Below are 22252 nucleotides of genomic sequence, written 5' to 3' on the forward strand. Positions count from 1 at the left end.
TTCTAGGATTAAACATTATTTGGATAATTGGTAAAAAAAAATATCTTAACCCTACTGTTAGACTTACCTGAAAAACTAAAACGCAATTTATTTAATTTGAAGGCCTGTCTTTATTTTTTATTTGTGCTATCATTATTAATTTCTTTATTTGTTCTTATGTTATTACTGACTGCTTACTTGTCATTTTTTATTCAATTCAAAGTTTGAAATCAAGCTCTCGTGCTACTGCACCAAAATTACCCCACTGTAAAATAAAAAAAACACTGAGTGAGCAAAAATTTGTGAGATAGCTAGTTGTAATGGTAATTAAATCATGTTTACATATGTACAAAAGCCTACATTAAAATCTGTCATATAAATTGGTCTCTTCATTAGAAATTAGCCTACTGATTGCCACCATTGATGGACAAAATATTTTAATAATATAAAAAATATCTGTATGACATTATATTCTGCAGTTCTTCCCTGTTGTACCGAATATTTATACTTTTCAAATTATCGTATCGAAATTCAAATATTGTGACAAAATAAATTTTGTAGGGTCCCACAAGTTGTTAAAATTTCCAAAGGGTGCCGCGACTAAAGAAAGGTTGGGAAACACTGATCTACAAGATGGATTAAAATGCTGATAAAATCAAGAAAAGATCAGACATAAACACACGACAGTATGATTGAAATGTTAAAATGTAAAAAAAAATAAAAAAAAATAAAAATAAAATAATAAAAATAAATAAAACACGTTTATTCTGTGGCACCTAAAAATAATTTGGCGCCTACGTTTTTTTCTTATAGGAGCCAATGGCTCTTTACTCGATTTTTTGTCTGGAGCCCTGTGTGATGTAAAAAATGAAAGAAAAATATAAAAATGTATTTTATACAACAGTTAGATATTAGGTCAGTATTAGTTGCATGTTTTTTTTTCCAACAACGTTTTCTGTAGATTACATATGAGGGAGACATCAAATCATTCATTCAAATGATTAACTGAAAAAAAATTATGATTTACTCAGAAACAATTCTGTGTTAATGAGTGAATCATTAAATCACTTATTCACATGATTTGTTCAAAGAGACTGTAACTAAATATACAGTAACTATCATTACAAGCCTGTTGAGTGAGTGATTGAGTCATTCAATCAACTGATTCGAATGCAACAAGTGAGTGTCCTTATGGGTGAGTCAGTGAGTCATTCATTCAACTGATTTGTTCAAAAACACTGATTCATTCAGGATTCCAACAAGTGACTATCATTTCAAGTGAATCATTAATTCAACCGATTTGTGCACAAACACTGATTCATTCAGGAACAAAACAAGTGACTATCATTATGAGTGATTCAATGAATCATGACCAATTCATTCAAACACACTGGTTCATTCAGAATTAAATAGTAGCTATCATTATGAGTGAGTAAATAAATCATTCTTTTTGACCGATTATGAGTGAGTCAGTGAGTCATTCATTCAACCAATTTGAGCAAACACACTAATTCAAGTCACAATCATTATGTGTGAGTCACAAAAATTATTCATTCTAGGACACTAATTAATTCCGGACTGTCTTTATGAGCGAGTCAATAATTCATTCATTTCACACATTTATAAGGATAGTGAACATTCAGCCAGTTTACTTACTGCTTGAAAGAAATATTAAAGTGGACTGGACTCCAGGGGAAGAAATAAAGAGCTTCAAATGTCTACATTACAGCTCTTTAAAATATTATTTCCATAGGGGAACGACACATACAGTCATACTAGTGGCCATAAGTAAAATCACTCCGGCTTTTCTTTTTCTTTCGAGCTGAAATTAATCTCAAGATATTTTATCATGCAGACATAAAGCCTCAGCTGCAATCTATAAACGTCTTCAGTAAGAAATGAACCATCCGATTCCTGCAGCCCCTTCATCCACTCTTCCTGTGTCAGAATGAACAGATTGAAGAGGGAGCGACAGATCTGACAGGACAGATGATCTTCTGCGGTTCAACAATTCCATATGGTGGAGAGAAACGAGAGGTATGAATCTGTAGAAAGCTCTAACCTGCAATGGTGGCAGATGTTTGGAGATGTTCTGACACCTGAACACATTAACAGGTGGAGACAGTAAATTTGTACTGCAGAAATCAGTGTTTGCAGACATCATTTTAGTTTTTTGCTAATATTTTGAATATTTTTATATAATAAAACGGGTAGATTCTGTTTTTTTTTCTGGACTCCTTTATAATGGTTAAATTACATTTTATTAATCAAAAAGCATGTCTAATTAATTAAAATCATGAAACATGAAACACTTTAACATCAATTTATTAAAGGTTTAACAAATATTACGTTTAGGGCCCTATGAAATGTTTTATTTGTCCAACCTTATGTTTTATTGTAACCAAATTCTGTTTTAGCATGTCTAATTTGAAAGCATAAAACAAGTTTCATTTATTCTTACAATAGCCTTATGATTTTTTTGCTCAGAAATTCTGTGTTGTGTATTTACATTTTGTTTTAAGGCATAAAACATTAATTTAATCTATCTTTTAAGTAATGAAAATTAAACAAATTTAATTTTTTGGAAAATAAAGGTAATTTAATATTACAATTAAAACATTGAAGAAATACTGAATGCCTATTCCTTAAAAATAAGGTTTTAATAATTTATTAGTAGTAGTAGCAGCCTGTTACGTACATTCTACTCAACAATTGTAATATATTTCTGCCGCAATACCCTCAAGTTAAACCGAACTTTTATTTTGACGGGTTGCCGTGAATACCATTATATTTCTGTGTGTGTATGACATGATGATAGTTTTACTCAAATGAAACGGTCAAATGCTGATGAAGTGACTCTCAGAGCAGTTCTGGAGATGTTATTCATGTATTTATGTCCTCATTAGTGAGACGGCAGACGCTAATATCATCGGAAGCGTCACGAGTGTTTCAGTACGAGTACTACACAAAACCGCGTATGCGCCATTCATTAACACAGAGACACGCAGAATTCATATTTAAATATGAATCGTTTTGCGGCTTAATATTTACAAATACTAGTGGGAGTGGGCTCACTTGTGTGTGTGTGTGCGTGATACAGAGAGAGCGACCATAACGTAGAGACCGAAATTACATGCCGTCGTGTAAATAAGATAAATAACACATGGCTATTTAGTTTGCTTAATGAAAGAACAAGGTATAGACATGTTCTATAAGAAAGGTAACTTTAAATTACTTCTGTTGTGATCTGGCGCCATAGAGAAAATATAATTAAATAAAATTAACTTGACCTTCAAGGGGGGCGGGCCGCCCCTCTAAAATAATGGCAGGGGAAACACTGAAGTCACAATCATTATGAGTGAGTCAAAGAATTACTCATTCAAACGATTCATTCTCAGATACTAATTAATTAAGGAACAAAACACCTGACTAGAGAATCATTAAATCATTCAACTGATTTGTTTAAACACACTGATTCATTCAGGAATTAAACGAGTGACTATCTTTGTGAGTGATTCAGTGAATCATTTATTTAACCAATTCATTCAAACACACTGATTCATTCAGTGATTCATTTGTTTTAGTTTTAGTTAAAGGGGTCATATGATGCAATTTAAATTTTTCCTTTCTCTTTGGAGTGTTACAAGCTCTTGGTGCATAAAGAAGAGCTGTAAAGTTGCAAAGACTAAAGTCTCAAATCCAAAGAGATATTCTTTATAAAAGTTAAGAGTCAACCACACCTACCTAAAACGGCTCGTTCCAACACGCCCCCACATATCTACATCACGATGTGGGAAGATTTGCATAACGCCACCCAAATGTTCACGCAAAGAAAGAAGGCGTGACTTTTATTCTCGCTGTAGTATTGTTGTTGCCACCACTGCCATGTCGTGAAGGCGCTGTGTGCTTCGTTGTGAAAGCGAAACTACTTTGTTTGGTCTTCCAAAAGAGGACGATATCTGCTTCGTCATGCCTAGAGCTGATCCGTGCTGGTCGCTGAGGAAATACATCAACTTCACGCTGTGGATCGCCGGATCGGCTTTCATCGTGGAGGAAGCGGAGTCCAGCCCAGGGTCGTCACATGTGGATGCCGCAAGCCCTCCGGACGCTCTTTCGTCGAATCCGCCACTTCTGATCACTCTAGCCAGCCTCCGCTCACTCTAGGCTGCGGCTCACTCTAGGCCTCCAGCCTCTGCTCACTCAAGGCGTGTGACGCTGTTTAGTTGTGAAAGCGAAACTACTTTGTTTGGTCTTCCAAAAGTTTAGGTCTCGTCGCTCCGACCGGGACAGGGCATCACTATATGGTAAGGGACGTAACATTTCCGTCACACGCTTGAGGTATTCAGCCAATCACAACACACTGGATAGCTGGCCAATCACAGCACACCTCGCTTTTTCAGACTGATGAGCTTTGTAAAAATCGACGCGTTTCAGAAAGGCGGGGCATAGAGGAGAAATAATAATGTACAGTATGTGGAAAATAATGTGTTTTTTTAACCTTAAACTGCATAAACACACTTCATTACACCAAATACACAAAATAATGTTCTTTTTAGCAGCATCATATGACCCCTTTAAAAATAGCAGAAATAGTAGAAATGCCTTTATAAAGAAAAAAGAAATCACAAATGAGATCTCTTTAACATCTCATTTGTTTGTCCTAGACAGCAATGGCATCAAAATGGAAAGCAAATAGACTTCAAGTCTTTAAAGTGTCTCCTGGGAAAATTACCTCATTGGTTTGTCCTCTAGAGTTTCATAAGCGATTCAAACAATGTCTCAAACTGTTGCAAGACACCAAAATCCGCTATCAAAAGTCAGAGATCTTAATATTAATGCAAACATTTCTTCATAAGAAATACCTGAGATAAAAAACAAATCCTGAGCTGTAAAAGCGCAACACTTTCCTCTGAAAACATGACTCCTACACACACCAGAAGAAAAGAGCATTCTTCTCTAAAGCAACAACAATACAAATGAGCAGACGTGCGTCCACCTGCACTAACGATCTATTTAAATCAGTAATGTCTATTGATTAGACTTTAACACAGTTTTCATGTTAACTGCCCACAGCAAGCGCTCTCTGTAGCCAGATATTGATTCCCCGTGATAGAGAGAGAAGGTGTAAATACTACAGCAAGACAAGATGGGAGGAAAATGACTCTGTGCTTTGCTCAAGAGTAGCCATACATCTACTGTTATTTTAAAGCACACAGAAACACATACAGCAAACACACACCACTGATTCATGATAACTATAGTGGTCTGGTGGACTGAATATTGATTTGAGAAGCTAGAAATTACTAATTTATAAGATAAACACATACAAATGACACTAATGCGGAATTCTGGCTGAATGAAAATTCCAATTTGGAATTTGTGCAGGAATAATCACTCATATTTTGTTCAGAATATGCAAAAATCTAGATAACAAATATTTTCACATAGAACATTTTTTATGTTTAAATCAAATCAAAAACTAAATTAAATACTGTGTTAATGCACAGTTATTTGGACTGTTTTATAAAATAGTGAACCTCACATTTCAGCCAAATACTGTAAATGATTATGAAATGGCAAATGGGCTGAATGAAAATGCTCATTTACAAATCCTTAGCATTTCGAAGATTTTTGCACAGGAAAAATCACTCTAATTTGTAATATGTAAAAATCTAGTAAACATCAGCATTTGCACATATAGCATTTTTATGTTTAAATCAAATCTAAAACAGAATTAAATACCCTGTTAACAGAACTTAAATCTGGCAACTACCTAAAAATCCACAGCATTGTGGGGAATTTCGCAAATTTTGTTGAGGACACAAAAATCTAGTTGGCTTTTATGCTAAAGCCTCTAAAGGAGAAAAATAAAATCATATTTTTCTCCTGCAGAGAAGCAATATACAATATAACAAAAACACAGGGGAAAAATAGGACGTTAATGATGGTTGCCAGAGAAAATGAGAAACTGAGAGAATGAGATAGAGAGGACCTTCTTTGTTGTGAATTACTGGACTGTGGTGCTACCAGTATTTCAGACACACACCTCTGACCTATTGATTTATATCAGCCTCTGCAATCACACCCACAGAATCGTTCATGATACCTGCTCTACAAACAACATCTGGAGTGTGTGCGTGTGTGTTTTCCATAAGGATGAATTTTTCATTTGAAACAAGCATTTGCACAGAACATTTTCACTAGTTTAAATCAAATTTAAAATGTAATTACAGTGTAAACAGATCTCAAAGCTTAAGCTTTTAATTTCTGTGCCACTATCATTGCCAAACGGAATTGCAAAAAATATATGCTAATAGTTTTCCAGATCTGTTCACCAGTCTTCAAGTTGGACAAAGAGGCGGTTGGGTCAATGCTGCTGCTCAAAAGCTTCTAGAAAGACTCAGTCTACAAATGTATTATTATTTGTCTCTGCATATTAAACTGGGATACGAGACATCATTCTGAAAAATTGCACACCATCATGTTTAGAATATTTAAATAAAGCTTCCATCGGCTAACATGCTTAATCCTCTGGAATTACAAAAAATCGTTTGAATTTCATAAGATGAGTGACGTCACAGACAGATGCCACGAAAAGATGTCTTGGACATCTGTCCTTGAGAACAAACGCTGCTTCACTATTGTCAGATATATTTTTAATAGATCGAAGGACGGAAAACCCCTAAATAAAAGTTTTTTTAGAACCATGGAATCTTTCCTTCACACAAAAGGTTCTTTATAATGGAAAAAGGTTATACAGAATTTTTTATGTTCTTCAAACTTTTAAGAACTGTTCACTGGAAGGTTCTTTTGGGAACCCAAAATGGTTCTACACCATTGCTGTGAAAACCCCCTTTTGAAAAATGTATTTTTATTTTTTTTTAAGCGAGCAAAAGCACTTTCCCCAGAACAGATTAAACTTTGGCTTGAAATGGACTCGAATCTCTGTCAACTTGAACAATTTAGTCTGAGACCAGGTTGTATACCTGGAGGACCAGCTCTTGGAGAGATAAAAAAGAAGAAGAAGTAGAATAAAGCGTTTTTTCCTCTGGAATCACTGACTATCTGCTGCTTTGAACAGCTCAGTGAGTCTCTGATCGGCCCAGTTCCTGAAAGAACATTCTTCTTTAAAAGACACTATTGAACAGAGAAGTGTTTTAGAGAGAATATCATCTATAGAGAGAGCTACTCCACTTGAAAGTCAATTAATTTAGTAATTTCTTTGTGAAACTCAACTCTGGACAGAGTACACTCTTAAAAATAAAGGTGCTTCACGATGCCATAGAATAACCTTTTTGTCTAAATGGTTCCATAAAGAACCTTTAACATCTGAAGAACCTTTCTGTTTCACAAAAGCTTCTTTGTGGTGAAAGAAGGTTCTTCAGATTACAAAAAGGTAAGAAAGAGATGGTTCTTTAAAGAACCTTTGACTGAATGGTTCTTTGTGGAACCAAAAATGGTTCTTCTGTGGCATCGCTTGAAGAACCTTTTGAAGCACCTTTATTTTTAAGAGTGTATGTGCCATTACTTTCATTAATCATTCACTGTATTACCCTCCTGTTGTGTTCAAAAAAGTTTTATGTACCTAAACCAATGTACCTAAAGTACATTGGTTTCCATGCAATTAGCCAAAAATCAACACTAAAACTAAAAATTCATGTAAAAACAGAAATCCTCTATTTTAGCTTCACTGTTAGCAATTGATGTAATTTTTACAATAAATTTTACAACAACGCATTGTATTCATGTTTTTATTGTAAATGCAAATGCATGATGGGAAATTTATGGACAGTCCTGTAATATTATTGTAACTACACCGTAGAAGCATTATTTTACAGCCACCGCATAGCATTGTGGGATCGTTGCTGTTTGAATTTTGAAATTACGTGGCTAACGGTACCAGAACAGAAGTATGTAAACATTTTTGGAAGAAGGAACATGTCTCAGGTATGTAACATAAAATCTATTTTATAAGTCTATGGATATATTAATACCGGTGATCTGAGTGAGTGCTGATGTTTCATTTGGTGTATTTCAGTAGAATATTTTCAGATTTCTCTTGAACTGACCGCGGTGAAGTTAGTTTCAAATGGCGTCTTCTTACTCTATCCAATTTAAAACTAACTTTACCACGGTCCTGAATGGTCAACACTGAAGGAAAAGACTGAGCGGCAACTATAACACACCGCAGGATCAGCTGCACACCAGCTGCTAGCTGGATTATTTCAGACACTGATTTGCTGTTGTTGATTAACATTATATCTAAACGTCATCTCCTCAGCTCGCACTCGCTTGGAACCTCGGCAGAGGTGATACGGAAAAAGGTAACATTACCACATGCAAAACCACCAAAATGACGACAGCTCAAATAACGTTAGCATCAATAACGTTAGCCCATAGATTGTAAAAATAAGCATTCGCGCGGTCAGCTTCCTTAGCTCAGGTTATTATTGCATTGATTACACGTGCTATCGGACAGGCTATTGTAACGTTATTATGACTTCTGTTTAGCTGTCTTTTAATCGGGGGTCTTGAAGTCATTGTGGTTTGCACACTAGTACGATTGGCAACAGTAATTCAACATAAGCCTATTGCATCCATAAAAAGCCTAGTCTAAATGAGCAAAAACCATACCATAACTTTGTCTCCCACCCAATAAAATTGGTATTTTCGCCCATCATGCCAACACCGCCACTCGTGCGTGTGCATGTGTTTATGTAGTGCAGCTTTTTTAGTTATCATATTGTGTTAATGCATGAGAGACACTAAGCGCAGACAAGTGGATGATGTCCATGGAAGGAACGATTGTGATGGGGAGTGGCAGCGACCTTCACTGCTTACTATGTGTTCAACTTGTAGTATCCTAAAGAGGCCTCAAGCACTCTTGAATTTGTCCAAAGGTATGTTTAAACTGTTTACACACTAATAAAGAAAATAGATCCATCATTCTCATATGAAATATCCCATGAATCACTTTCTTTTTGTTCAGTATTGTTAGGCTCTATGATATACTCTATGCATTGATGTCAAAAGACAGGTTTCCATCCAAATCATTTGCATCTTTTAAGCGCATTCGTAAAAATGTGGTCCCCAAAAAAACCCTATAATAGGAGAGCGTTTCCATCAGCTCTGTTATGCGAATTAGAAATGGACAGGAGAGGAGTCATGAACAGCTGTGGGATCAAAACGTAATGGGCAGCTTAAAACATCTGATAGAATTGCAACAAATGTGAATTTATGAGAATACATCCATTCCCATCAACTAAATCGAGTTGATTTCACATAAAAGTTTGCATTCATATTAGAATATTTTATGTGAATTTTAACCATTTCTAGTCAGGATTTTTTTTTTTAAATGGTTAAAAAGTGCATTAAAAAGCTGGATGGAGACACAGTTATTGCCGTTAAGTGTCTGTTCTACCTAGAGTCAATATTCCCCTGCAGGACATTTATGTAAACACAGAAGAGTCTGACAGACAGCAGTTTAACATTACAACTTTAATGAATTAAAGTCAATTTTTTTGAAGTATGGTTAAGGTATTTTGCAGATGATTTTGTCCAAAGCGACATACAATATACAGTACATACATATAATGGCATTATATATTTAAGAAAAACAATGTAAAAGCCAACATAATTCTAAATGTTAAGTTGTTAAATTTGTTAATGTTAAATAATACATCAAGGTCATTTTCTTCTACGAGCAAGTAGGAATAGGTTACTTGTTATGTTTTTTTTTTAACACAGTGTTCATCATTAACAGATATGAACAGAACTTTTTTCACTCTCTCTGTTTTCAGAGCTTTTTGTGGAATCAACTCCCAGACAGGGCAGCAAAGCAGAGAAGAGACACAGGCTTCAACGCACCTGTCTGCCCCCTTTTTCAAGACAACTCCTGGACTTTGAGTTGATGGGCTAGTATTGATGCCCCCCCCCCCCCAGTTCAAGACTGTCTGGGCACTTTTGTTGTATATCATCATGCATCCCCTGATGATAGGCTGTCTGGACGTCTGGAAGTGAGCTAGATTCTTTAATGAAACTAATTTTGTTTGTATGAAAAAGAAATGTCTTTTTCTCACTTACGACTTACAACTGAGGACAATGGAAGCAATCAAAATCAACAAAAGAGCAATGATATGCAAGGTCAATAACAAGTCTCAGTTAGTCTAATGCAGTACACGTAGCAAGTTTTTTTTATATAAATATAATAAATAAAAAGAAAACCGATAGAATAGAAAAAGTGTTTGACAAGTTACTATAAAGGTTTTCTGATCTGACTCTTTAGTGTTTTGCAATGTGTTGATTTTTGGCAAACTGCATAGACACCAATGGGGGTCAACAGGAGAATCAACTCAAAAAGTACAAAATCTGTACAGCTTTTCCAAAAGACATCTATGTGTTGAAACTTTGCATGCACATTCATGACCCTAAATGAGAAATATCCACCAAATAAAAAAAATAAAAAAATAGTTTAACCAGTATTTCGAGCAATTTGAAAATCAAGTGTGGGTAAAATTGGCCCCAACACACAGGAGGGTTAAAAACTGGTATTTATATCTTATTTATTTTGCTGTCTTAATGGTTTTAGTACATGCATTTAACATGATCTCTCCCTGCTGTCTTTTTTGGGTCACAAACCACCAGTTTAGAAGAAGCACTGATCTAGCCAGCGGTGTTTTAGCAGGAATCTGGTGAGCTGTGTTGTGGTTAGACCTCTAGCCCGCTGCTGACCTCACATCTCTTGAAGGTGACTCTCCATCTCGCTCAGAAATCTCATATCATTTATTCATTCCTCATCCCTAAACCCAAGGATGGCAGTCGTCCTATCCCATCTCTTTCTCTCTCAGGCACTTTGCTAGCAGTCCCAATGGTCGTTTAATTTTTGAGTGGCTATTTTTAGCTGAAGATAATCGAGGTGGAAACTTCCATCTGTCCTCTGCACATTCCAGCTGCTCCGCTTTTCAGCGGGAAAAAACATTTATATTGGCATCATCATCATCACTTTGACCCTCACTTCTTTAAACACAAAAGTGGAACGAATAAGTTCACAAAATGATTTTTAAAAACGTATGGCCATATTTGCAGTTTTTACTTAGTGCCAAAAAAGTAACTCAAGAAAAAAACCACAGGATTATGTTGGTGAGATCACTGCATATTTAAACAGTTCCTAATCAAGACATGCTCTAACGAGTGTTGTTTTTGTTTAGGAAAACTTAAACGAATAAAAATAATTTTCATTAATTGAAATAAAACTGAAAATTACATATTTCATTACAAAATTAAACTTCAGTTAAAAATAAAAAAAATACAAATAAAAATTTGAAGTACTAAAATTACTAAAACTGAAATAAAAAATAAATTAACCCAAATAGAAATAATAATACAAATAATTAAAGGTTTTAATTAATTTTTAATTTTAATAATACAATTTAAAACTGCACATAAAAAAATTACTAAAACTTAAACTGAAAATATAAAATAAAAGCCAACTCAAAATATTAATAAATACTATAACTGTATAAATAATACTACCCTGATGATAGGCTGTCTGGACGTCTGGAAGTGAGCTAGATTCTTTAATGAAACTAATTTTGTTTGTATGAAAAAGAAATGTCTTTTTCTCACTTACGACTTACAACTGAGGACAATGGAAGCAATCAAAATCAACAAAAGAGCAATGATATGCAAGGTCAATAACAAGTCTCAAGTTAGTCTAATGCAGTACACGTAGCAAGTTTTTTTTATATAAATATAATAAATAAAAAGAAAACCGATAGAATAGAAAAAGTGTTTGACAAGTTACTATAAAGGTTTTCTGATCTGACTCTTTAGTGTTTTGCAATGTGTTGATTTTTGGCAAACTGCATAGACACCAATGGGGGTCAACAGGAGAATCAACTCAAAAAGTACAAAATCTGTACAGCTTTTCCAAAAGACATCTATGTGTTGAAACTTTGCATGCACATTCATGACCCTAAATGAGAAATATCCACCAAATAAAAAAAATAAAAAAATAGTTTAACCAGTATTTCGAGCAATTTGAAAATCAAGTGTGGGTAAAATTGGCCCCAACACACAGGAGGGTTAAAAACTGGTATTTATATCTTATTTATTTTGCTGTCTTAATGGTTTTAGTACATGCATTTAACATGATCTCTCCCTGCTGTCTTTTTTGGGTCACAAACCACCAGTTTAGAAGAAGCACTGATCTAGCCAGCGGTGTTTTAGCAGGAATCTGGTGAGCTGTGTTGTGGTTAGACCTCTAGCCCGCTGCTGACCTCACATCTCTTGAAGGTGACTCTCCATCTCGCTCAGAAATCTCATATCATTTATTCATTCCTCATCCCTAAACCCAAGGATGGCAGTCGTCCTATCCCATCTCTTTCTCTCTCAGGCACTTTGCTAGCAGTCCCAATGGTCGTTTAATTTTTGAGTGGCTATTTTTAGCTGAAGATAATCGAGGTGGAAACTTCCATCTGTCCTCTGCACATTCCAGCTGCTCCGCTTTTCAGCGGGAAAAAACATTTATATTGGCATCATCATCATCACTTTGACCCTCACTTCTTTAAACACAAAAGTGGAACGAATAAGTTCACAAAATGATTTTTAAAAACGTATGGCCATATTTGCAGTTTTTACTTAGTGCCAAAAAAGTAACTCAAGAAAAAAACCACAGGATTATGTTGGTGAGATCACTGCATATTTAAACAGTTCCTAATCAAGACATGCTCTAACGAGTGTTGTTTTTGTTTAGGAAAACTTAAACGAATAAAAATAATTTTCATTAATTGAAATAAAACTGAAAATTACATATTTCATTACAAAATTAAACTTCAGTTAAAAATAAAAAAAATACAAATAAAAATTTGAAGTACTAAAATTACTAAAACTGAAATAAAAAATAAATTAACCCAAATAGAAATAATAATACAAATAATTAAAGGTTTTAATTAATTTTTAATTTTAATAATACAATTTAAAACTGCACATAAAAAAATTACTAAAACTTAAACTGAAAATATAAAATAAAAGCCAACTCAAAATATTAATAAATACTATAACTGTATAAATAATACTAAAAAAACAAGGGCTCTAACCAGGGTTCCCACATTGTTGGACCAACAAGATTTTCTAGTAACTAGCTTTAATTTACTTAAACTTTATGAGGATTTATTAAAAATGATTTTATAGAAACTGCACTCAGAAAGAGTTTAGCAAAAATCATATTAAGCTATATTTGCCATGTAAATTTATACATGACTATTGAGGACTGGAAATGGCAATTAAATACATTAAAAATCAACAAAAGAGCAATGATATGCAAGGTCAATAACAAGTCTCAAGTTAGTCTAATGCAGTACACGTAGCAAGTTTTTTTTATATAAATATAATAAATAAAAAGAAAACCGATAGAATAGAAAAAGTGTTTGACAAGTTACTATAAAGGTTTTCTGATCTGACTCTTTAGTGTTTTGCAATGTGTTGATTTTTGGCAAACTGCATAGACACCAATGGGGGTCAACAGGAGAATCAACTCAAAAAGTACAAAATCTGTACAGCTTTTCCAAAAGACATCTATGTGTTGAAACTTTGCATGCACATTCATGACCCTAAATGAGAAATATCCACCAAATAAAAAAAATAAAAAAATAGTTTAACCAGTATTTCGAGCAATTTGAAAATCAAGTGTGGGTAAAATTGGCCCCAACACACAGGAGGGTTAAAAACTGGTATTTATATCTTATTTATTTTGCTGTCTTAATGGTTTTAGTACATGCATTTAACATGATCTCTCCCTGCTGTCTTTTTTGGGTCACAAACCACCAGTTTAGAAGAAGCACTGATCTAGCCAGCGGTGTTTTAGCAGGAATCTGGTGAGCTGTGTTGTGGTTAGACCTCTAGCCCGCTGCTGACCTCACATCTCTTGAAGGTGACTCTCCATCTCGCTCAGAAATCTCATATCATTTATTCATTCCTCATCCCTAAACCCAAGGATGGCAGTCGTCCTATCCCATCTCTTTCTCTCTCAGGCACTTTGCTAGCAGTCCCAATGGTCGTTTAATTTTTGAGTGGCTATTTTTAGCTGAAGATAATCGAGGTGGAAACTTCCATCTGTCCTCTGCACATTCCAGCTGCTCCGCTTTTCAGCGGGAAAAAACATTTATATTGGCATCATCATCATCACTTTGACCCTCACTTCTTTAAACACAAAAGTGGAACGAATAAGTTCACAAAATGATTTTTAAAAACGTATGGCCATATTTGCAGTTTTTACTTAGTGCCAAAAAAGTAACTCAAGAAAAAAACCACAGGATTATGTTGGTGAGATCACTGCATATTTAAACAGTTCCTAATCAAGACATGCTCTAACGAGTGTTGTTTTTGTTTAGGAAAACTTAAACGAATAAAAATAATTTTCATTAATTTAAATAAAACTGAAAATTACATATTTCATTACAAAATTAAACTTCAGTTAAAAATAAAAAAAATAAAAATAAATATTTGAAGTACTAAAATTACTAAAACTGAAATAAAAAATAAATTAACCCAAATAGAAATAATAATACAAATAATTAAAGGTTTTAATTAATTTTTAATTTTAATAATACAATTTAAAACTGCACATAAAAAAATTACTAAAACTTAAACTGAAAATATAAAATAAAAGCCAACTCAAAATATTAATAAATACTATAACTGTATAAATAATACTAAAAAAACAAGGGCTCTAACCAGGGTTCCCACATTGTTGGACCAACAAGATTTTCTAGTAACTAGCTTTAATTTACTTAAACTTTATGAGGATTTATTAAAAATGATTTTATAGAAACTGCACTCAGAAAGAGTTTAGCAAAAATCATATTAAGCTATATTTGCCATGTAAATTTATACATGACTATTGAGGACTGGAAATGGCAATTAAATACATTAAATAAAATGTATTTATTTCACAAAAAAAAAAAAAAGCAGATATTAAACTAAAATCAGACAAAATAATTGCGGAAAAAATTCACCCTTATTCAACTTTGTTCCTATCCATGAGAAAACTATCTGCAAACTTTATACAAGAAATCCATTTTTATGTTAACTCAGTTTGGTTTGATTTTCAAGCGAAGTTGCATTCAGCACAGGGTCAAAAAGTGCAGCACCGCTTCGGATGAACTTTAATTGGCAGAATTGATCTGTTCGCTGGTGTGGTTCCTGAAGCCTGAGGCAGAGCGATACAATGATTAGAACTCAAGCACAGAGAAGCCTCCATCCCTCTCTCTCGCTCTCTCTCTCTCTCTCCTTCAAAACACTGTAACAAATCATTCAATGTAGCTCAGGCCTCAGATGACGACTTGGTCAGTGGCAGTGCATAACTCTGTCTCCATTGATCTATCTACTTTTCTTTTTAAAGTTCAGACTTGCATGCCCATTTTTCCTCACATGCCCCCAAGGTGCCTCGCCGTGGCCCTTTGTGCTGCCTGGCCATTTCCTAATGGCAGAAGATGCAAAATTAATGACCGAAGATCCGGTGATCATGTGCAGGGACATGTCTCTAAACTGACAGTGACAGCGGCGCAGGAAACGCAGCGAGCTCTGGAAGACGCCCCAGTTTCCGACAACAACATCCATAACGCCACGCACACAGGCCTCTGTGGAACAAAAACACAGGGTTTTGCCGGAGCCCGACCCGTTGCTCTGGCTCTCATGACATTTTACAGCCTCAGTTTAAAGTGAATCTCACTCAGGGAGCCGCTCCTGAACAGAACTAAACACCTGGAAGTGCTCTGTAAATGGATCCTGCGCTGGAGATGACAATGCTGCGTATTTGTTCAGTGGAGTCCCTACAAGGATGTACCAGCGAATGCTATCACAAACATGCATGTATTAATGAGACCTGTCTGAATAGACGTACACATCCAGGGCTGTTATCTCATCAGCTTAACGTCAACATGCTTTACAGAGAGATGGAGAGAGAAACTATGTTGCGTGGAGATTGAATTAGGCCAATGCCAAAGTATATGTTACAAAAAAAGTTGTACATTTCATTTTTGCAAGACTAAGTAAGCATCATCTCCAGGGTGATACTTACTGTAGTTAAAACTAAAACTGTAAAAATAACATTTTCATTACTTGATGTAAAATACTAAAACACTGATCGGCAAATTGGAAATGAAAATAATCAGTAGGGCAATAAAACTAAATCAATACTGTCAATACACACTGCCCAGCAATTATATGTGAAACGATTGTTTTTATCATCACTCTCTCTTAAAGTCTATTGTGCAATATTATTATATCAAACAATATTTCACTTTAATAGCATCTAATTGTGTTTGTGTGCAATTTTCTGGAAGTTCAAAATATTCACTATACAGTAAGTACAACGAAAAGGTATTCGACAACAAAATCAATGTGAAAAAGAAATTCAACCTAATTCGACTTGAGAAAACAATCTGTAAAATGTATTTTAAAAAATCCAATTAAATTCAGTTTGGTTTGATTTTAAAGGGAAGTTTCATTGTGCAAAAATTACTGCGCAAAACGAACTTAAATGCCAAATATACATTGCAAAGGTGGCACAGAAGCGTTTCGGAAGTGGCATTCACGTGTCTTAACGCAGACTGTTTAATGCTTCTCAGAAGGTGGCATAAATGCAGTTCCACAGCAATTACAACTCTATGCTTTAATACTTGTGTCAGAGCAGGTGTAATTTAGTCTGGTTTTTATGCAGTATTGCACCTTTACACTGAATTTTGAGCAGGCATTGAGCAGCCTTAACTGTGTAAAGATACCATAGATGGCAGAATTGATGTGTTCACTTTTACTCGAATGTGTACTTGCATGCAAAAGGAGTTGCTTACTGCATACTACACAGTAGGGATGAATGCATATTCAGACACGGACAATGTTTTGCATGAACGGAACTCTACTCTGAATCTATGCTGAAAAATAGATTTCAGACAGTGTTTACAGAAGCTTTTGATAGTCCAAAGAACCCAAGGAAACAACAAAGCCACTTTTTCCACAGTTAGCAGCAGATGCATCCAATATGCTGATCTAGATGATAGCGGATGAATATACAATCCCAGACTGGAGTTACCTGCATATGCCAGTCCCTTGTGTGGACCAACATGTGCAAACAAATATCACCCGAATGCCACAGAGGATGGTACAATGAAAGTGTGTAAGTGTGTGTGTGTGTATGTGCCTGTCACAAGCATCACGTGGAGCAGTGCTCTTCATAATCTGGTTGGATTACGGCTCTCAGACCTGCGCCGTCTGGCCCTCGGCCCCATGCATCCGCTTCCCATCCATGATCATGACCCACTCACGATTTCACAGCATCAAGCTTTGTGTTGTTCAGATCACACACACAACAGCTGCACTTTGCATGCCAAAAACATACAAGCAACCAAACCCCAACAGAGTGTGTGTGTGTGTGAGAGTGTGTCTGTGAGAGTGTGTGTGTGTGAGGGTGTGTGTGTGTGTGTGTGTGTGTCTGTGAGAGTGTGTGTGTGTGTGTGAGAGAGTGTGTGTGTGTGTGTGTGTGTGTGTGTGTCTGTGAGAGTGTGCGTGTGTTTGTGAGAGAGTGTGTGTGTGTGTGTGTGAGAGAGTGTGTGTGTGTCTGTGAGTGTTTGTGAGAGTGTGCGTGTGTCTGTGAGAGTGTGCGTGTGTTTGTGAGAGTGTGTGTGTGTGTGTGTGTGTGTGTGTGTAAGACACTGAAAACAAGTCATGTCATTACATTCGTGAGGATTTTTGGAGTCTAACCCAAATACGCACACAAAGACAAACACAAAAAGGGCACATCTTCACATGAAAGTTGTCAAACTTTCTCGAACACCTCAAATCTTGTTTACATTCCTTGTAAATATAGGATTTGTGACGTCACAGCAACTATTACACAAAACAATTTGCGCCATAAACAAGCAAATAAAAAGCAAGTGTAGGAGCGGCACATAAATGATAATAATAATAAAACTTACCATTCACACAAAAGCAGACCAGCCAAGCAATCCATAGATCAGAATTATGAAATTTCAGCATTTTTCTGAGGGAAAGTCGTCGTGTTATGAAGTATGAAGTTCAAAGTCAGGCAGATTTTCTCCGCAGTTTGATGGTGGGAAAGTAATTGTCTCTTAAAATCAAAAATATTTTCAACGATGACATGTGAAACTAAGAACTAACGTTAGTCAAATTAAATCGGCGCGTAAAATTCCCTCAGCGTCGCGTTCGAGTCGTTATCCGCGTTAACGCGTCCGGTTCGGTCGGTACCGGGTGTCCGGTTCAGTTCTTCAGCACTACACCGAGCTGTACTCACATGCCGTTCACGGTGAACCGGGGAAATGTGCACCGGATCCTCGAGAGGGCCATGACCGACGCCGCTGCCGCCGCTCTCCGCTCTGATTGAGAAATCTGACTGACTGACAACTGGCCTGTTGCCTAGAGACCGCTGACGCCATTCGAAGCGCGAGGTAACTGTGCCCTCCTCTAGCGCGAAAAGGTGGCAGCACGCACGCACGCACGCACGCACGCACGGCGGCGCCACGCGCAGGAATGATGCGAACGGGAACAGACAGAAAGAGAGAAAGTCAGTCTATTGAATGACATTTAGTGTTTTTAAATTAACCCATTTATATTTTTTTAACAACAATTAAAAACTAATTTTACTACTGTACCTTAATTAGATTTTTAAAAATATTTTAATACATTTTTATACTATATTATTATTTTGTACACCATACAAGGCAAGTCTATTTTAACAAGCTTTCTATATATATATATATATATATGTGTGTGAGGAGGATAAATGCTTTTTTATGCCTGTAGCTGCATTATATTTATTATGGTGTTCAGTAATGCACAGTCATTACACTCTGAGCTCTCAATTAGGCTGTCAAAGAAAATCAATAAATGAACTGATCAATAAACCTGTTTAGAGACAGAATCAATAAAACACCTGTCTATCATCCATCTGACTTTTATGATACAAAACAAGCCAAACACACAGTACCGTAGCTATCTATATTGAAATAGCATTTCTATTTTCTTATAAAAATAAATAAATGTATAAATACATAAATATGGAGACGTGGGAATACATAAAATAAATGCATAAATATAAAAATAAAGAAAAAAATGAAAAATGTATAATAAAGGAAAAATAACTCATGACTAAATTTAATTACAATATATACTTGTGGGAATAAATAACAATAAATGTATAAATAAACAAAAAAATGTTTTAAGAATAAAACAAGCAAAAAATAATGCAAGTAAAAAGTAAATACAAAAAATAAAGGAAAAATAAGAACTGAACTAATTAATGATTAAAATGTATAAATACATGAGCTAAAATAAATACATGTGGGAATTAATAACAATAAATGTATAAATAAACAAAAAAATGTTTTAAGAATAAAACAAGCAAAAAATAATGCAAGTAAAAAGTAAATACAAAAAATAAAGGAAAAATAAGAACTGAAAACTAATTAATGATTAAAATGTATAAATACATGAGCTAAAATAAATACATGTGGGAATTAATAAACAGTGACAGTAAATGAACATAGGCTACAAATAAAATGAAAAAATAAGAAAAAGGGTAAAAAAAAATTAAAGCAAAGTTAATAAATACAGAAATAAAATAAAGGAAAACAAAATAATCCATTAATTGTTATTTAAATTTTATTATTTGTGTGTATTTATTCATGTTAAATTAAATTTTTTTAGATTTGGTACTCCATATGTACACAACTTGTAATATAATAATGACTATTAACCCTTAAAGAATGCAACAACATCATTAATTTTACTTGAAAATTAAAAAAAAAAAAAAATTCCCAGGACATACTGTAATTGAACTTGACCGCAGTCAAATTTTGCTCGATTTAGTTACTTCTGGGACCAATTTGTCCTCAAAGTACAGCTAAGTAACCCCTCACACACCTGAGAAAATCTTCTCTGCATTTACAGCCATCTGTGAGAAATGCAGAGTTTCTGCTGATGTTCAGATCTTTGACCCCGACCGCACATCTCCAACCGCTAACTTTCCCCCGATTAAACTTCCAGCATCTTCAGTGTGTTTGATGAAATATGCATGTGAAAGATCGACAGGGTGTGGCTGAAACAAAATGCAACACTGTGCTTTGCATCTATCCTGCAGGCGTTTGGCACCGGATAAGAGAGGAAGACTGAGAAATGTCCCTCTCTTCCGCCTCTGGGCAACAATCGCCCTGTTCTCTTATCTCTGGCATACAGTTGTCTTCAGCCCAGCAAAGAGCGTCCAAAACAGTGTTTGGAAGCAGCCACGTTTCGTCCCTGCTGTTCAGATGAATTATCTGTACCGTACTCAAACATAGATGAATAAGCAAACAAATCGTGCTCAAACAAGACAGATCTGTGCTGAAACCGTCAAAATCCAGCATGCATTTGCAGAAGCGTACAGTTTAGACAAAGATATTGTCCGGTTGACGTTAGACTTTTTCCATTTTCATGATGAAAATCAGAAGATGTGGGACAACCAAACACTCTAACCTATTTCTAATTAACCGAGTTACTAGATAAAGCTTTATTTTGATAGAGAGATATATATATATATATAAAAGTTAATTTGTGCTGAATGCATTAAATTTGATTACACACTCAAACATGGCCTACATTTGTACAACTGGTCAAGATTTATCAAAACAATAATAGTTCACTAACCAGCAACCACTGATGTTAATATCAGACAAAATGGATGAAAAATTTAAAACGTCAGAATATTAAACCAGAAAACACTTTTACACACAATAGCTTATAAATCTCTTTATTCCAGTGCTTCACTGAAGATTTGGCATGCAAGTAGCACCACCTTGTGGAAGTTTGTAATTACAGCTCAAACTTTATGAAAACTTCAAGAGATTGATAATGATTATTTATTACTACCCCCTGCATTGCATAATATTGCATTTATACATCTACAAAAATCATATAATAAAGATTTTAAATTATGATTTTGGAGGTATCTGATGAATCTTCAGTCTTGCTTTAGTCCTACAAAAAACAGAGAAAGACAAACGTTAACCTTCAGATTTTTACAAGAATCCTTAAACTAAACCCTCATTATGCAGGCACTGGTGCAATACATTTTGGATATTATTTCATAAAAAAAAAAAAAGCCTTGCTGCCTTTGGTCACTGTGCCTAGGGTTGACATTATTAATGCTAATAGATGCAATACAACTCCCTCCCAATTTAAACTTTGCTCCTCGTACTGATACCTTCAAACTGCACCTGTGCATTAATACAGTATGTGCATTAAAAAAGCAAAACAGTTACCGAATCGCTGGAGGAAGACGAGGACTTGTCACCGTCCTTCTTCTTGTGCTCCTTGTCTTTCTTCTTCTTCTTGTCTTTGTCTTTATGTTCTTTATCTTTGTGCTTATCTTTATCCTTTAAAAAAAAAATTACATTTAATTTATGCACCTCATGTCATTCCAAACCCATTTTATTTTCCTTCTTCAGTGGAACAAAAATAGAATCTCAGAGTTTTAAAGGAAGGAAGTGGATGGGGATTTATACTGCGATTTTGCAAATTTGGCGTGTTGTGATCAGTCTTTTGACAAAAGAGAACCAAAGAAATCATATGGGTTTGGAATGATACGAGGGTGAGTAAATGACAGATCTGACATTTTTAAGGAGTTAATTATTGCTTGAAGTATAAAATAAATTAGAAAAAAAAAAAAAAAAAAAATTTTTAAAAAATATAAAATTTTTTATTTAAATTAAAGTTGTGGATGTTTTCTAAAATTAACTGGAAAGAAAACAGAACCGTTTTTAATGAAAAAGTCCAGAGAGAGAAAGCATCCACCAAGTCAAACTCTTGCACTGAATATCAAGTCTGAAACTCTCTGTATTAGAGTTATAAGGGCCGTGTGAGGCTTGTTATCGCCTCTGAGAGACTATTAAAGTGCACACATTCATTCCTTTGCAGACACTGTGTGATAGATATGTGCTTTTATCACCAGCTCACGCTCTGCTGTAATACTCGCCATGAGGCGACTACAAATGATCCTGAACACCACGGCATATGAAAGATCAAACCCTGCACCCGTCCTGAAATCCCTCCACTGCCACATTACCATTCATTCTGCATCTCTAGCACTGCTGCTCAGATATCTCAAGTGTTGCAAGTAAATACACTCTTAAAGAAAAAAAAAAAGTTTACAGTAAATACACTTATGTAAGTCTATGGGGGAAAATATACTAAAATGCACACAGTTTCTAAAGTGTATTAATAAAAA

At 35.1% G+C, this 22252-nt stretch overlaps 1 protein-coding gene and 1 long non-coding RNA gene across 3 annotated transcripts in view; both read right to left on the bottom strand.

The window, feature by feature from the left end:
* The window catches only part of LOC107600826 (immunoglobulin superfamily member 11), a 105211-nt gene extending 86725 nt beyond the window's left edge, over window positions 1-18486 (bottom strand). The window contains exon 1 of one of the 2 annotated variants that reach the window (XM_016292800.1): window positions 17952-18484. In XM_016292800.1, the coding sequence (XP_016148286.1) occupies window positions 17952-18012 (61 nt within the window). In that variant the 5' untranslated portion in view covers window positions 18013-18484. Of the gene's footprint in view, window positions 1-17951 lie in introns of both variants that reach the window. The other variant, XM_016292801.1, reaches the window with a different exon arrangement.
* A 2274-nt stretch (window positions 18487-20760) lies between these two features.
* Window positions 20761-21398, bottom strand: LOC107600827 (uncharacterized). The gene is made up of 2 exons (XR_001610844.1): window positions 21288-21398; window positions 20761-21003 (listed from the first exon to the last, which is right to left on the bottom strand). It is a non-coding gene; the product is annotated as an uncharacterized lncRNA (long non-coding RNA).
* Between the last annotated feature and the right edge of the window lie 854 nt (window positions 21399-22252).

This window comes from Sinocyclocheilus grahami, unplaced genomic scaffold, assembly GCF_001515645.1.
Source record: "Sinocyclocheilus grahami isolate Dianchi unplaced genomic scaffold, SAMN03320097.WGS_v1.1 scaffold292.1, whole genome shotgun sequence".
In the NCBI taxonomy this organism is placed as follows: domain Eukaryota; kingdom Metazoa; phylum Chordata; class Actinopteri; order Cypriniformes; family Cyprinidae; genus Sinocyclocheilus; species Sinocyclocheilus grahami.